Raw genomic sequence first — 17,529 nt, 5'->3', positions numbered from 1 at the left:
AAAGAAGTTTTCATTGACAATCAAATTTCTTACAAGGAGAAGCCGATTGTCCAACAAGAGGGAACGACTACCTACCAGCTCCATGTTAGTAAATCCCTACTCTAAGGGCTGTTGCTGTCTTCGTCATCACTAAGGTGGCTGTCGCCGTTGCTGTTGTCGGCGAGTTCCTCGTGGCTGCTACTGTGACCTTCAGTAGAGGCCTCTTCCTCGTCATCATCATCATCCTCGTCTGACCAAGCCCGGCCCCGGATACGCTTTGGTGATGGTTCGTCGGAGGAAGTGTCATCCTTCTGTTCCTTCTTCAAGTCGGAGGAGGTGTCTTTTTCTTCGTCGTCCTTTTCTGCTTTGGTGACGGAGGTGAATTTACCCCGGAAGGGAGGGTCGTCGTCGTCGCTCTCCGCCTCCAGTACTCCGTCGACCAGCATGGCCCCATCTGACCGGACAAGGTCTTCACCCTCCGGCACGTAGTCGAAGTCCCACTCTGCCCTGTCCCAACGCTTGGGAGCCCGGCGGTTGTACGTCTCCATCCGGTTGTGCTCTGGAACTAATTCACTTGAGGAAAAGGATTGGAGAGAGGTGGAAGAGGAGGAAGAAGATGACATGGCTGGAGAAGAAGAGGGTTTTGGGTGCTGATATCTAGAACAGAAGAAGGGGATGAAGAGAGCTAATCGGTCGGCACGGATAAATAATGAGAGATCTGGTGGGAATTTAATGCTATCGCAATTTCCGAGGAGGTGATGCTAAAGTGTCAAAATTATGCAGGGAAGCTGAAAAGACAGGGCATCATGACGAAGAATATTGCGGCAGTTCTGCTCTGCAACGACATGACCCTTCGAAGGAAAAACAGAGTGGTTTTGGAATTATCATTGCCAAAACCAGGGGGGCATGTGTTATCACCAGATTTTGGCTAAATCAGGAGGTGGGCCGCGATCAAGATGGGCTTGAAAGATTACGCGTGGAAGATCTCTAAAGCGGCCTTGCTCGGTGAAGTTGGGCCAGATTGCCCATGTATCTTTAAATATAGTAGATTGTATCTAGATTAAAGTTAGAGTTTATCTCGTGCACGGTTTAGTGCACGCCCACATTAGAAAGTCCGCTGGACTATAAATATGTATCTAGGGTTTATGGAATAAACAACAACCAACGTTCAACCACAAACAAATCTCGGCGCATCGCCAACTCCTTCGTCTCGAGGGTTTCTACCGGTAAGCGTCATGCTGCCTAGATCGCATCTTGCGATCTAGGCAGCACAAGCTTGCCTACGTTGTTCATGCGTTGCTCGTACTCGAAGCCTTTTTGATGGCGAGCAACGTAGTTATCTTAGACATGTTAGGGTTAGCATTGTTCTTCATGCTACATGCTTTCGTAGTGCAACCCTTGCATGTCTAGCCGCCCTTACACCTATCTTAGGTGTAGGGGCGGCACCCGCTTGATCATAGTTTAGTAGATCTAATCCGTTACGATTGCTCCTTGTTCTACAAGGATTAGTTTAATATCCGCAATAGTTAGGCCTTACAAAGGGGGGGAGGATCCAGCGGCACGTAGGGTGTCGTTCGTTGGCCCTAAGCAGGATGTTCCGAGGATCAACCTCGTGTTGGTTTTTAGGCCTTGTTTAGGATCGGCTTACGATCACCGTGCGTGGCCGCGAGGCCCAACCTGGGAGTAGGACGATCCGATTATGCGGTGAGAACCCCACATCGTCGTAGATCTCATTAGCTTTACCTTGATCAAGCGGGACTACCATATATTCGGACACCTCGTCCGAATCATGGGTGGATCGGCTCTTTGAGCCGATTCACGAGATAACCTGAGAGCCGATCGAGGCTCGTATTTAACGTTTACGTGTGTGCCCTGCAGGAAACTAAGCGAGGCATCATCCACACCTTCCCGACCAGGTATAGGTCGGGTGGCACGCCCTTGTGATAAACATCGGTGCGTGCGACCAGGAGGCTTTGCGGGCCGTCGCTCAGAGGGACTAGGGCCAGCCGCAGCCCTAGTTGTTCCCGGCTCTACGGTGTTGCCCGTCTCTACCCGCCAGTGGGTTTCTGACGTCAACAGGCCCGCCAGCTCCTCCTGTGCTTCCTTCTCCGCTTCAGCCAGGGCCGCGGCGTCCCTGACCGGGTGGAGGAGATCGGTGCTATCTTCGGAGTCGACCTCCTCGGAGGAGCTCGACGCCGGAGGAGGTGGAGTGGGAGGTGAAGGTGGAGGTGGAGGCGCGGCAGCCTGGCCGCGTCCGGCGCTGCTCATGGTGGATCTGCTTGGAGGAAGCGGCGCTACAGCCAGCGGCGGCTAGGGTTTGTGGGGAGGAGATGAGATGCTCGCGCCCCGTATATATAGCGCGCGAGCGGGGCGACGGCCGCGCCACGCGTGGCATCGCCATTACTACGTGCGCGAGAGGTAGGCGACGGCCACGAGCCACGCGAGGCATCGCCATTAACGCGGCCGCGGACTCGCCGAAGCGACGCCTCGGTGCCGCATGCGGCGGAGAAGACGCATCGACGCTGCGCACGCTCGCGGAAGCCGAGGCACGACATTAACGCGGCCCTGCAAAGGCTGCAGCGCCGGCCGGAAGTAATGCCGCGGAAGACGAAGCAGTTGTGCCGCTGCCAGGCGGGCCCGCGCGAGGACCGAGCGGACACTCGGAGCGACCGCCGAGCGTCCGCGGAGACGCAAACCTGGCGCATATTTGGGCCAGGTTTGCGTCTCCGCGGACGGCCCGGTCACTTTGCGTCGCCCCGCTGGAACAGGCCCCAGACGCATTTCCGGTCACGGCGGACGAAAACGGTCGCTCAGCGTCCGTTTGCGTCGCGCCGCTGGAGATGCCCTTAGGAGAGCAGAGGCCCCAAATCCATCCAAACAAGGCACACACATTCACACTCGCTCGCGATTCATCATCCTGCAAAGCAAGCAATCCCAATTCCATTGGGGAGGGAAGTAGGGGCTTCCTTCCTTCCTCGCCGTCATTTCATCTGCTTTCGTCTTCCTCTTTGGAGCCAAAAGGTCAGTCCAGTCTCCAGGCCCATCATCGTCATCGATCGATCCTTCCCTCCTTTGCATTGCAGACGGTTCTAGACGGGGAAGGATTCGGTTCGATTCGGTGGAGCAGGAGGATCGATTGGGGGCTGTCGCCGGCGCAGGAGGAGTGGAGACTCGCCGCCCGCACTATTTGGAGTAAGCAAACCGACCATCGATATTCCTGGGTCAAACCATCCGCTCAATCAAATTTTGGTTCTAAATGATAACCGAATTTTATCAGGTCAATTTGGTTCTGACCGGTTAACCGAAATATTGAAAGAAGCCCATCAGCAAATATGCAGCCCAATAGCCCATATAGGAAACCCTATGTATATAAGGGGGGCCACAGCCATGGCACCCCTGCTCGACTGCTCCTAGCCTTTCCACAGCAGTAGGCCGGTGGTGCTCGACGCCGTTCTTCCTCATCTGGAGCGGCAGCACCCCGACGCCCTTCTTCCCCATCTGCAGCCAAAAGGGAAAGATGGTCCGCGTACGCATCTTCTGCCATGCCGACCTCCAAGCCCTGCGGAACCGCTCCGATCAGCACCTGTCTGTAGAGCTCGTCTCTCTGGATTCCGTGAGCATAGCGAGCGACTCGTGTAAACTCCTCCTCAACCTGATTGAGGGGAGGGACTATCCCAAGAAGGTCAAGCTGACTGAGCGGAGGTACTGGAGCTGCAGCCAGATGGTTCTCCTCTCGCTGATAGCAGGCGTGGCGCTGGAGCTCCACAAGATCAAGCATGATCTGTATCCCCTCCTTTCTCGGGAGGCCAAGCTGGGAGACGACGGCTTCGTGGAACACCTCCTACTCCTCAAGAACTCAGCACTTGCGCTCGTACGTCTGGCCAAGGACGCTAAGGAAATAGTCGAAGGACTTGATCAGGAGGTTGTGATCGATGGGCTCTTAGGCAAAGTTAAAAAGTTTGGCAAAGTGGTAGAGGATACCGCTGATCTGGTATTGAAAGGTACTCATAACATTGCCTGGCTTCAGAAACGTCTCCCGTCGGTTCTCGTTCCGGTCGACCTTCTGTTGTTGACCCCCGTTCAGTTCCCTGATCCTAATAAGTAGCGGCGACTATCAGCTGTTTCTTGCCAGCTCTCGACTGTTGTGATGAGTTCCCATTTTTTAGGGGGCCTGGCAAACAGCTTAAAACTGTAGAGGTAGTTTGCACAGCTCCCAAATGTTGCCATGTTTACTTCTTGGAGTGGCAACACCCTTTATGTTTGGATGATGTTAATGGATTTTAAATAATTTGTATTATGGTGCTGTTTTCTCATTCTGTGCTAGGGTACAATTTGCAATTACTTTCAGTTAGGATGATTCTGTGGAACGTCAGCTCCACAGATATTACGGAAAAATTTGTTACGGAAACACAGTTTTACTCTACAGTCACATGGAGGTATTCTCTCTTTTGGGGAAATTAACTCTTAACAAAGATGCAGAGTTCCCTCAACTTTCACCCCAGCTGCGTCATTGAAATTAATTTCGGCCGCCGGATCCTCCCATGGATGGCCACGACAGTATCTTGCTACTGTGCTGTGCCGAGTATATAACCGACCCCTCGTCACCGTTAAAAAAAAAATTATGGAGACGAGGGGGTCGGTTATCATTTTAAGTTACATTATTGTTTCCTAAAGTGCCCACATTTCTACTAAAAAATGCTTCCGCAAATATTTCCTAATTTCTCAGCTTAGCCAGATACTTCATAATCATTGTGCAATTATCTTTCATTACCTATAATAGTACCCCTATTTGTACAAAACTCACTTTTCTCCCTCTTGCAGCGAACCTCCAACCGGTCCTCCACATCTAAGCAAGGTGTTGTGCTGATCTCTCCTATGTCTCTTCTTTTTTGTGTATGCTTATGAAAATAGTAGGCTATTAGCTTTAATTTGGTCTTTTGTGAACGAATAATAGATTTGCTGTGAAATCTGATATAATTTGTTGGTTCAGATGTGTCATGGAAGAAGATGAAGTTATAGAGAAGATTAGGCCTTGATGTTCTACAGGTAATTGTTACAGCCTTTCCAGATCTGAACCGTGGTGCAAGCTAGGGGTTGTTAACTTTGTGTGGTTGTGTTATATGGCAGCAAGGTGGTGTATTGGATTCAGTGGTGTGAGATATGTGCGTGCTGCCACCTTTGCTTAATACTTTTTTCATCAACCGTATTGCAAGCTAGGGATTGTTGATTTTGTGTGGTTGCATTGTTGTTCTGTTTCTCGGCAGGGTTCTGCTGCTCACCAACCAGTAGAATTTGTTGTTGATTTTCCAGGAGACACTGAGAAGGTTGGTTTGTCTTACAGTTCCTTGCTTTATTTCTGAAAACCTTATAACATCTCACTGCTCCTCCTTTATAGGTCGTAGGGGACTGGGTGGCGGTGCTCCAAGCCAGCGAGGGGCTGGGTGGCAGTGTTCCACATCAGTAGAACACTACTTAATTTGCCTTTACAAAGTGAGTACCGGTGATCTGTCCCATCAACCCGTGGGGTTATCTTTTGGTACTGACATCGTCTAGGTCTTTGGCTGCTCGGTGTCTCATTGTAAATACTATTGTTGAAACCATCTACCTGCCTTTTGGAGTCGTAAGTGAGACTCATTGGGAGATTGAAATCATGTTTCCCTAGCCACTTTAGATCAGTAGACTGATATAATGTTACATATTTAGTAAACTTGCATGGGTGTAACCATGTAAGTATTACGTGCTATTGAAATCATGTTTCCCTAGCCATTACTTAGATCTTCCGGTTGCTTAAGACTTATTTATGAGTTTATGATTTCTGATTTCTGATTTCCTACGATCTGGAAAATGCGCTTTCGAATCTATATACTTGGGATCAAATTCATATGGATATAAATATCTTTTAAGTGATCTATAAAAATGGTGACAACCACGGGCAAAAAATTCAAAGAAGCAACAAGCGCCGCGCGGCGAGCCGCGCCGTGCAGAGATGGTGAATTCATTACTATATATTTAGTTGGTGACTAAATATTCTAAACTGCTTCTCATATTTGGGCTCTGCCTTTAAAAGTTTAGATAGTTTGGTTATGCTTCTCTTGGTCAGAAATAGATCAGTTCTCTCTTTTCCAGAATACAAATAAAAACCATGTCCATTGAGGGAGGAGACCTTTACAAAACAATAGACTATTACGGTTGCTTTATGGGCTCTGTAATATAGTATACCTTATCCCATTTGAGATGTTGGTATTTTGAAATTATCTACCTGTTCCAAAAAAAATAGCATTTATGGCAAACTCGATATTATCACGCTAAAAATTCAAAAGTGTTTCTTGATACTTCCCCTCTGTTATCTTGATACTTCCAATCTTCAGAATATATACTGTATCAGTCTGTTACCAAATACGAGTACATTATTGGGGTAAAATAGAGGGATATGTACTTCCATTTTTCATATTGATAACTGATTGAAACACTTTTGGTTCATGCGAGTGCTGCCATGTTTTGTCAATTATTATTTCAGTGCTTACATTACTATTGTACTTGCTCCATTCTTGATTATGACCATCTATTTTACATTCAGTTCTCGGAACTTAAGTATGGGTGACGGCCTGCTTTTCGACATAGAAGAATACCATAAGGAAATGGTAAGCCACCTTTTCTTTAAAATATTCTCCTTTAAGAAAGAAGCAAATTTTCTACGATCATTTGCTTTGGAGGAGCCATTTTCACTATACTGATGGCACTTCTCATATAGATTCCTCTTTCGATTCTTTTTTAAGAGTACATCAGTCCAAGACGACAATTGTTACAAAGTTCAGCTTTAAGTGGTTTCTAAATTCCTTTCAATTTCTGTTGGATAAAATACCATGTACATGGTGCAACATAATATATCATTATATGCAGCAAAATTGTATGCTTTCCTGACTGTTTTTTCTTTCATACCAAATTGCATGACTAATCTAAAACATGATCGGTTATATATATTTTCTGCACATCAGATTGATTCTATACCAAATGGCTACCACACGTTTGAGTGCTTTTTACCTCATCACATAGTACTACTATTAATTACAGGCCATGCTCAAGGTTCAATGACTTGATGCAGGTAATTAACTTTTGAGAGCATGTTATCCTATGTTTAAATTTCTTTGAAAGTTGTGCTTCCGCAAGCCCAGGTGTCTTTTCTTGGCATCCTTCTCTCTGTGTTCCTCTCCGATGGATTCATATTATGCTTTATGTGATTTATAGTTGTTTTTTGGCTCCTGGCAGTGTGAGTTATACTAATGACACACTTCATTTATCATGCTAATGGACCTATTGGCTTATTACTCCTGATATTGTTGTCCTAACCTTATCTACGATATCTGGTGCATTTCTTTTAGGACAGCTATTTACATCTATGCAAGGATACATCTCTGAGCACCCGGCTTCTTCTATACCTGTCATTTCTGTTAGGACAGCTCTGTTAGGATACCTGTCATTTTTATTGTCAGAGAGACCTGCGTGAATAAGTTCATTAGGCATATGTAGGCATTAATATATGTGCCAAGGCCAACATATGAAATAAGAAACTGAACATTAGACAACCTCAATGAGTGCATTTGCAATTTCATGGAGTTAGGGACTGAATCTGGACACTTTGTTTGAGGGAAATGAGTTAAACTGAAATAATTCAGCTACGAACTGTTATTATCTTCCTTTTGTTTCCCATATTCTTTGCTGGCTTATTTCCCAACTAATGTTTTTAGAAACTACATCCCACTTCACTGTGCTCATATCGACAGCCTACCGGGAAAAGCATGTGATCTTTAATTTCATTTACATTATTTGAAAGGGGTGCTTTTAACAGCCCTACCTTGAGCTTGAAATCCTCCTATTTGTGTCTGCGGTCATGGTGAAGTTTTAGAGCTTATATACTTTATTTAATGTTTCTCTAATTATGCTCGTGCTTGCTTGCCATTTTTTATCTTACCATTCTAATCCATGTGTATGTTCTGTTGGATCGTCACTATCACAATATGTCGTGTTCCTTTTTGCACTGCAGTTTGACTGTGCTATTAGATAATTCCATATGCTAGGATTTTGTCTAGAACACTATCTCTGGTTTTAAAAAAGAAAGTGTTGTGAAAAGCCGTTTTCTTGAGTGCTATTAGTTATAGCCATTGCTTGCAGATTTTCTATATTTTTCATTTGGTGAGTTCATGTAAAGATTTTCTCATAGTTTCTTGGTCCGAATTCACATGTTTCAGCTGTGCATTACCTCGACTGCTCTTCCTTTGGGTCGCGTGTTCTCTGTATGTGTTTGGTCCAACATAGAACTAAGAGGTACACCCCTTATTTTTCATTGATGTACTGTTAGATGTCCTTTGAGGTTCTGTATCTCTTGGTACAGGTGTATGTATTTCCCTGTGCTGTCAATGCGCTTGGTAGTCGGTGAATCAACCACATGTAGTAATCCTTAAAGATAATCTAAGACATTTGTGAAATTATAGAAGACTGCTGCTTCCCTGTTAGTTTGTAGGGCGGTCGATTTACTTGAATTTGTGTTTCTCAAAATTTGCTTCTAAAAGAGTAATCTACAATATTCATTGTCAAAGAAAAAAAATGTCTACTCAGGTTGCTACTGTGTGTTACAAATTCTTAGTATACACATGTTTTTTTTTTTAACAGGACATGTCGGCTTTGTAGTTCTGTATAGCAACAATAGATGGTGCTATCTATTTTTCAGGTTTCTAATCAACTCGGTCTGCCTCAGAATTAAGCTAAAGCTAAATTTCTGGACATAATGCATCAGCCATAGCCCATAGGTAGCTATTTTTTTACACTAGGTTTGACATTTGGAGCTTGAATAAATACATGTGTTGCTTTTAGCATAGTTTTTTAAATTTAGTGTTTCCTCCCTATGCATATTTCAGCAGTGCGTACCACGACTAAGAGCCGTCTACCCATGCTGGTGGAGGTGGTGGTCTAGCGAAGAAAGCTAGAAACTAAGTTACCCTGCGCCTGCAGAGATGCTACTCCTTAAGGTCTGACCAAACCATACCTATTGTTAAATGAGTACACATAGCTACCCTTGATTAATTCTGAACTTTTTTTACTGCAGATCAGACTTATTTTGCCTATCCATCGTCTAATTCCATGATGGACTCAAAAACCTGTCCTCGGTGATATTTTTGTTCCGTCGTCCAGGTCTCTGTTGCCGAATGTCTCATTGTTGATGTATATTGAGACCAGCTACCTCTGCCTTTTAGAATCGGTGTTGGTTACACAAAACTCATCAGGTTATTGACGCGTGTTTCCAAACTGATCGAAACTTATGTATTTAGTACTATTTACATGTGATCAAAATTTATGTATTGAATGCGGTGTGAATTTCTATATTGCTTCCCATGTGTGCTTCAGCATTGGTTATTCGTTTGATCTTCCTGTTTAAGATTTTATTGTACGATGTTATGACTTGATTTCATAATATGCGAAAAATATGCCTTCAAATTTATAGACCTGTGATCAAATAAGTATGGATAAACTATCCTTTTAATAATCTGTATAAATTGTTGGGACTCTAGGATATGCAGCGCCAGAGTACATGCAAACTGGGCGCCTCACTGCAAAAAGTGACATATGGGGCTATGGTGTGCTGCTCTATGAGCTCATCACGGGTCGCCGTCCCATTGACAGGAACCGCCCAAAGGGCGAGCAGAACCTCCTGGATTGGGTGAAACCATACATATCTGACGTCAAACGGTTCCCCATCATTGTAGACCCACGGCTGGAGGGACACTACAACCTCAAGTCCATGACAAAGTTGGCAGGCGTGGCAAACCGCTGTCTACTCCGTATACCAAAATCACGCCCAAAGATGAGTGAGGTGTATGAGATGGTTCTGAAGATTGTGGACAGCGTTGAGAGCGGACCGCCGCAGCCTCCTCTACACTACCATGGCTCGGTTTCTGAACCGGGTGCAAAGCGGACTAAAGACCTGTTGAAGAGGTAGTATGTGGTCCCTGTCTGTAAAGTATAGCTGTTCATACGGGTGCACAGTTGAGTTGTGGCGTCGTTTCCTGTAGTTTTCTGTGTAATAGATCTGATTTCGTGTGCATGACCATCTGAGGTGCGAGCAAAGATGGTAATCAGTAGGCCCCTAGTGTTTTTGGTGCAGTTTCAGCCATTCCATGCCCCATACTCTTCTCTGAACCAAGTCTTTGGTGCAACCTGCGTGGCTAGCAGAGGTGGTGATCAACACTAGGCCCCTTTCTTTCTGTGCAAATACCAAGAAACCTGTCATTTTTCTTCTAGAAAGGGTTTAACCTGAATGCAGGGAATGATTCAGATTCAAGCAAGATGTGACCTGAACCAGTGGATGCTGCCCACCAATCAGAAAATGCGTCTTATCTCCAGCTCAATTGCAGAATGATCTGAATATCTGATGGGTGTCGACAGCCATGCCTGGAGGTACATTCCTGCCAGCCATCCTTTTGGTCAGATAAGACCCAGCTGCACATATCAGAAAGAGACCCCTTTTGCAATTGGGAGGATGTCGATTTATTCGATCGTACCGCGTTATCTTTTGTTACCCAAGATGATCAAATATTCAGTTGCAGATCCAGTGCAAATCATCTGGTGAAGACTGTATCAGTGGCAAAGTTTCTGGTGGTGGTCTCAGTCTGCTGTTCCCATGTAACTAGAGAGAAAGGCACAGTGAATGATTGTGGGCAAGGAATTCTGCATACTTTCCATTCCATCATCATCATCAAATATCACATTCTTCATATGCACGGTGCAGAATTTCGGCAGATTTTTATGTGGTGGGCAGGAAATGTAAAGCTCATTTCGGTTTCAACGAATCTAACCATTTGCTTGTCGACGAACGGAAGTGGCATTTGGCTCCCAAGAACTCTGAATCCTCCCTCCTGGATGCAAAGAGGGGATGAGGTAATGTCTCTCTCGGCTCAACTGACATCTCATATGCCATGTCAAATCTGTACGTGCCTGATGCTTGCTTATCATCTTCAGAAAAGTAATTATCACATGGTGTGTGTTGTGTCTACCCTGTGTGATGCATCATCTTCAGAAATTAGATGCGGAATGTGTGTGGCATGCACAGAGAGATAGGGATCTGCCGAACCTGTCACATGGTTTGCCATTTGCAGCCATTGCTTTTGCAGTTGCAACCGATGGCGAAGGCTGCCTGCTGCCTTCTGAAACAAGGCCCTAGAAAAAAATGAAACAACAGCAGCATTCATGCAAGTTCTTGCTTCAGTTTCTTTTCTTTACAGGCAGAAAGTAAAACCGTCCAGAGGTCACCAAATTTGTTAGGTTCTGAAAAAGTTTTCAAAATTTCGGTTCTCCATCCAATCGCCCACCGTCCCGTCTCTCAACGCCGACCAGGCTGCCGTCGCCGCCGTCATCGTTCACTTGGAAGTATATACTTTTCTTTTCTTCTTTTTCTTAGTAAACCAGAAAACTTTCACATGTGCACTTAATGTTGACATGAACAATGAGGCCCTTCTCACGGAGCATTAGGAACAGGACGGACCATGTTGTGTCAGATCCCAGTCATCCTGATTAAGATCGATCTGTGGCCCTGCCCTTTTAAAAAAAAAATTCGTCTCATTAAGAATTTTTCTCCCCCTCTTCTTTTCATGGCCTAATAAGTCTCTATCACGAAACAGTACCGATGCAGTTCGAACAGATCATGAAGTTCTCAAGAGCAAATCATTTTATTTTTTATTAGATACAGCAAGTGTGGGGTGTATAGCTGAAGCAACACTGAACGGATGCACGTACATATGTATGTAGTAGTCGGCAAGGGAGACAAAACTATGCGACTCTTGTGTCACGTATGAAATGACCATGGATGTCTCGCTTTCTGATCTGCAACCGGGGCGGCACACGCAAAGTCATTTGAGTGTTGTTTCGGTATCCATCTCCCATGACGGGTGACGAACGATAGAAAGAGACGACTGAATGATGGACGAAATCGGAAATTATTTGTAATTAACGAAGACAGCGGAATGCCGTAAGCGTTTCTTGAAAGGAAAAAAAACCTCATCGGCATTTGAGAGGTCGCCTACATTTTAGCAAGTAATAGCACGGAAGATGAGCTAGATTGGCTTGAGAGCGTAAGTATACTAACATATTGCAGACCACCCAGACAAAAGTCAAAAATTTCGCCATAAAAAAGTGCATAGTTGTTATTTTTCGCCGTCCAAATATACCCTAGCAACCAATGCTAAGCGGGACATAAATTCTCTCACTCGAGTTAAAGTGACTTTGAGCTTCTGACATGTAGGACTTCTGTGTCAGCAACTCAAAAGTCAATCTGATTACGTGAGATCATCTCCTGCCCCAGCTAAACCTACCTAAGAACTGTTTTGCATGCTTTCAAGGATGGAATAGAAGTCATCTAAAAAAACGATGGAATAGAAGTAAATTAATACTAAGAGGCCAAATTAGTGTGTGCATTTCCTTTTGAGGGGTTAGCACCTGGTTTTGGAAATATGAGTTGTATAAGCTCTAACCTCCACAACCTCTACTTTGATGCTAATATTTTTTTGCCGCAAGTTTTTCCGCCACATCTCGTAAAATTGTTGCTAACTCTTTCGTCAACATTTTATCTTCTTGTTTACTCTCTTGAGATGTGGATGCTCTTAGATGCAACGACACACATTGAGGTACCGAGTGCGACCCCTGTCCACACAAAATCTAGTAGCGTTTCAACTTTAACACCTAAGAGTGAACGATGTAAATTTCAACTAGGAATCCATTGTTAGTAATACCAGTCACTCTCGTGATAGCCTTAAAAATAATATCATCTTTTCACCTAAAGATTAAAGTTTGACCTCGATGTTCAAATACAAAAACAAGAGCGACATTTGAGAAATGTCTTTCTTTCTTTTGCCATCTCAACCAATATTATGAGTTAAAAAAAGGCTAGACCTCGGGTTGGGTGGGATCGATGTATCTAGGGTATGAGTACAATCCTCAGGAACCACTAGGATATTGGGTGTTTACTTAGGGAAAAACATGGCCTTGGAGAAATCAATTAATATAGGTGTTAAGGGCATCCACATCACTAGGCGTGACGGAAGGTAGGTTGCAGGCTCTATTGGGGATTGATGCTCAAGAATGTGTTGGTTAATATAAAAAAAAGGGGGTTAGCAACCAATGCTAAGCTCCAACTATTTCATTTTTAGATAAGAATTGCGTAGCAACAATATTACGTGTGAACTTCTATGTGGCTTCCAATGATGGAATAGCAATGGCTTAAAAGTCATAATATAGACGCCAATCAGATGTGTAATCTTCCATTTCAGGGGTTAGCACATGGATTTGGTGATGCAAGATGCCTATACTCTAAGATCTACTTTAGTGCTAATATTTGTTTTCACACTAGTTATTCTATTGTGTCACCGCACAGCTGGCCAACTCATATTTACCGATTTAACCTGTTTTTTGAAAGGATTATGTGTAGTGTCCCAACTAGTGAGAGAGCATCCGCAACACGAGATGCAGTAAACCAAAATGCCTAAGATGGTAGAATCTGATGATAAGCTTTCTTCGTTATAATACATACACTTCTACCCAGATACAGTTAGTACTACCTCCGTTTCAAAATATAACCCCTTTTTCTAGAACATGCTTATATTTCGGATTCTGAAACGGAGGTAATACTTCACAACAATCTTACACCTAAACCTCTATGTGTGCTTGCACGACGAAATTGGGATGACTTAGATGATCGTTACAAAGAGGCCAATTTGGCAAGTCCCCACTTCCTCTTTGGGGTTTAGCAAGTGGTTTTTGTGATGTCCGACGCATAAGCTCCAAGCTCTACTTTGGTGCTAATATTTCTTCGATCCCAGTTTTTTCTAGTAAATCCAGTAGAATTCCAAACGAGTGTCTCTTACCACCTGCGTTCTGAAATGTAAATCTCTTTGGAAACATAAATTTCTTTAGAAAGCGAAAATACGGAAAGTGCTTTTGGCTCTCGAGTTCCAGTGCTCTCGCCATTTTAAAAATATTTTTGCAAGTTACAAAATAAATCTGAAAATAATTCTGAAGATTATCGGTGATATATCTCACTGTCATGAAAAATCTCAACCAAAAAATCTTTTTATTTTGTGCTGGACAAACACAAAAGTATTTGAACTCAATTTGTTTTCATGTACGTGGGATACATCATTAACTACATACGCTTTTTTCTGAACTTTTTGAAACTAAAATAATAGTTATTATGATTTTTTTAGAACTAAGAGCACCGGTGCCTACGTGCACCAAATCTCTATCCTCTAAAAAAGCCTTTTAAAATGGATTAGATTTTGGATTGGAAGTAGTACCATTTAATTTTCTGTTCGACGTTCTGAGATAAGAAATATGCATGATGCGACGACACACACCAAGGTTGTAATCGTGGGCACTTATATATCCAGTGTCAAAGAGCAAAGTGGAAACGAAGCAAAATTTCCCGCCATATCCGCGTCCTGGCCTGACTCAAGCTGACGCACGCTGTCACTCTTGGCGACCGAAATACGGCGAGATGCCCTAGGCTCCAAGTTCTACTTAGGTGCTACTATTTTCTCCGAACCTAGAATCCAGTAGAACTCCCAACCCATTTTTTCTATTGAGCATTTAATTTTCTGTTTGGGGTTACCGGGACAAGAACGCTGCAAGATGCAACGATACGCACCAAGGTTGTAATTTAAAGGAGAGGAAAGACATGGTAGTGTCGAGCACCGGCCGAGGGTGGCCACCCAATTGGCCTAGGAGATGCAGGCGAAAGCCAACGCCCGGGTTAACCTGTCGCCTAGTCTTGCGTAGGCCATGCTCTACGTGAAGCAAGAAAGGTTCGCCAGTGTTGCTCCCCTGGCCTCGTCGGTGTGCTTCATAAGTTCCAAGATGTGTTGATCTTCGTTTATGCCACCCAATGATGTTCCCCGATGCGCAGGTCCACACGGCTGTTGAATGTCATATTTTGGCAGAATTTACTTGTTTTTTTTATTTTGGTGATTTCCAAGCAAATATGGCCCGGGTGGACAAAATGTGTTGGCCCGCTGGGATACCCTCGGCGCAAACGGTCGCTCAACTCTTTTTCGCTATTTTCGTGTCCGCGGCCCGATGCAAATGGATACACGCTGCGTCAAGATGCCCTAGGCTCGAAGCTCTACTTAGGTGCTAATATTTTCTCGGAACCTAGAATCCAATAGAACTCCCAACCCATTTTTTTGAGCATTTAATTTTCTGTTCGGGGTACCGGGACAAGAATGCTGCAAGATGCGACGACACGCACCAAGGTTGTAATTGTGGCCACCTCAGCAAAGTGGAAACGAAGCAAAATTTCAACCACTAGTAACCCATCCGGTTTGTGAATGCCGGTCACTCTCAGGCACCTTAAAAAGAATGTCATCTTTTCACCCAAGATCAAAAGTCTGACCCTGATGCCTGATGGCCCGGTACAAAAACAGGAGAAAATTCTGGGGGGCGTTTGGCTCCTTGCGCGCAGCACCCAGAGCAAAAGCCAAGCTCGCCGGGTTTGGACGTACAATCCCCGACTGACGGCCGTCAGATGCCGATCAGAGCGCCCAGATTCCCCTCGGAATCGGCGCCGGCTGTCTGTGACGTCAACGCCCGCTGGCTCCCTGACAGTGTGGGACCCCGGCCCGCTGACGCGATTCCACTGGTCGAAAGCCTCGATGGGACTCAGCCTCTTTGTGGATCGGGCCCTGCGGTCTGCTAGAATTGCTTTGGGATCCTACTTCTATATTTTTCTCTGTTATTTCAAAAGCTTCTGATTAAGTACACGTGTTAAACTTGCCCAACGCATTAGCAAGAAGGGATGTTCCCTTTGACAAGCCAAGTTGCTTGGCAAAGGTCTTTGCCGTTTCCGTTGTCTTCCCTTTGGTACCAAACAGCCGACGCTCGCGTGTAACAAAAGAAATCGATGCATAAATAGGTATCATCATCTCTTGCCATGCATCAGCAATAGTGCAACCATAAATACCAGGTATCCTACAAGCAACGATGGAACATAACCACACAACTCGAAAGAAGGGAACACAACTCTTTCGTGGTGCTAGGTGGCTAGTGTATTGTACGTAACACACTGATTATGGAGCAATAAGGGTATTTGTTTTCATGCTAGTATGAGGGGTAGTTTTTTCTTCTAAATACTGGTTTGCAGGTACTAGTTTTGTTTTCGATATTAGTGATGACCAATTTGTTTTCTCCTACAAACTTGTTTGCGGACACTCTACCTCCTAGCTAGCCTTACTTGGCCCACACTTCTGTTGTCAAGCTAATCGATTCCATAATGCACCGCTGCCTCTTTCCACACCAAGCCACATAGCTAGCCATGCACCTATGCTGTGATGTCCCTCTGGCCTCACCGGAGCGTATTCCATTCTTTTCCAGCACCATCAAAACTCCCATATTTCTAATTTCTCTCAATATATAAGCTCTTTCCCTCTTTTTTTTGATAGGGTCTACGACGGGCTTATGCTAGCCTGAACATATCATATAATTAACCAAAGGTATTACATGGATCCATTACAACACTGGCGGAGTGATGCGTGCAGTCGACACGTCCGTTGGGAACCCCAGAGGAAGGTGTGATGCGTACAGTAGCAAGTTTTCCCTCAGAAAGAAACCAAGGTTTATCGAACCAGGAGGAGCCAAGAAGCACGTTGAAGGTTGATGGCGGAGGAGTGTAGTGCGGCGCAACACCGGGGATTCGGCGCCAACGTGGAACCTGCACAACACAATCACGAGAACTTTGCCCCAACGTAACGGCGAGGTTATCAATCTCACCGGCTTGCTCGTAAACAAAGGATTAGATGTATAGTGTGGATGATGATGGTTGTTTGCGAAGAACGATAAAGAACAATTGGAGTAGATTGTATTTCGGATGTAAAGAATAGGACCGGGGTCCACGGATCACTAGTGGTGTCTCTCCCATAAGATAGCGAGATGTTGGGTGAACAAATTACGGTTGGGCAATTGACAAATAAAGAAGGCATAACATGCACATACATATATCATGATGAGTACTATGAGATTTAATCGGGGCATTACGACAAAGTACATAGACCGCTATCCGAGCATGCATCTATGCCTAAAAAGTCCACTTTCGAGGTTATCATCCGAACCCCTTACGGTATTAAGTTGTAAACAACGAGACAATTGCATTAAGTATGGTGCGTAATGTAATCAACACAAATATCCTTAGACAAAGCATCGATGTTTTATCCCTACGGCAACGAGCACATTCACAACCTTAGAACTTTCATCACATCGTCCCAGATTTAATGGAGGCATGAACCCACTATCGAGCATAAATACTCCCTCTTGGAGTCACAAGTATCAACTTGGCCAGAGCCTCTACTAGCAACGGAGAGCATGCAAGAACATAAATAACATATATGATAGATTGATAATCAACTTGACATAGTATTCAATATTCATCGGATCCCAACAAACACAACATGTAGGATTACAAATAGATGATCTTGATCATGATAGGCAGCTCACAAGATCTAACATGATAGCACAATGAGA

The 17,529-nt window shown here is 44.5% G+C and overlaps 2 protein-coding genes across 4 annotated transcripts in view; both read left to right on the top strand.

Annotated features, from left to right (window-relative positions):
* Window positions 1-10,134, top strand: part of LOC124693579 (serine/threonine-protein kinase PCRK1-like) — a gene marked incomplete in the record, with an annotated part of 68,601 nt that extends 58,467 nt beyond the window's left edge. Inside the window, 1 exon segment of the mRNA XM_047227062.1 lies at window positions 9,967-10,134.
* LOC124693580 lies at window positions 3,489-5,233 on the top strand. Of its 3 annotated transcripts, none has more exons than XR_007000084.1 (4): window positions 3,489-3,980; window positions 4,801-4,834; window positions 4,970-5,025; window positions 5,107-5,233. XR_007000084.1 is itself a non-coding variant. In XM_047227063.1 (3 exons), the coding sequence occupies exons 1-2, from the start codon at window positions 3,497-3,499 to the stop codon at window positions 4,827-4,829; spliced, it is 513 nt and encodes a 170-aa protein (XP_047083019.1). In that variant the 5' UTR covers window positions 3,489-3,496; the 3' UTR covers window positions 4,830-4,834; window positions 4,970-5,232. The 3 variants fall into 3 exon arrangements, 1 of the variants encoding a protein (XP_047083019.1); XR_007000085.1 differs by having other exon boundaries at window positions 5,111-5,213; XM_047227063.1 differs by having other exon boundaries at window positions 4,970-5,232.
* Window positions 10,135-17,529: the final 7,395 nt, after the last annotated feature.

Source organism: Lolium rigidum, chromosome 2, assembly GCF_022539505.1.
Source record: "Lolium rigidum isolate FL_2022 chromosome 2, APGP_CSIRO_Lrig_0.1, whole genome shotgun sequence".
Classification (NCBI taxonomy): Eukaryota; Viridiplantae; Streptophyta; class Magnoliopsida; order Poales; family Poaceae; genus Lolium; species Lolium rigidum.
The sequence above is the reverse complement of the archived record's forward strand: the minus strand, read 5'-3'. Positions and strand labels throughout refer to the sequence as shown.

Coding starts and splice junctions, on each gene's coding strand:
- LOC124693580 (XM_047227063.1), top strand. CDS start 3,497: ATGGTCCGCGTACGCATCTTCTGCCATGCCGACCTCCAAGCCCTGCGG. Junction 3,981..4,800: donor CGCTGATCTGGTATTGAAAG/GTACTCATAACA, acceptor TCCCTCTTGCAG/CGAACCTCCAACCGGTCCTC.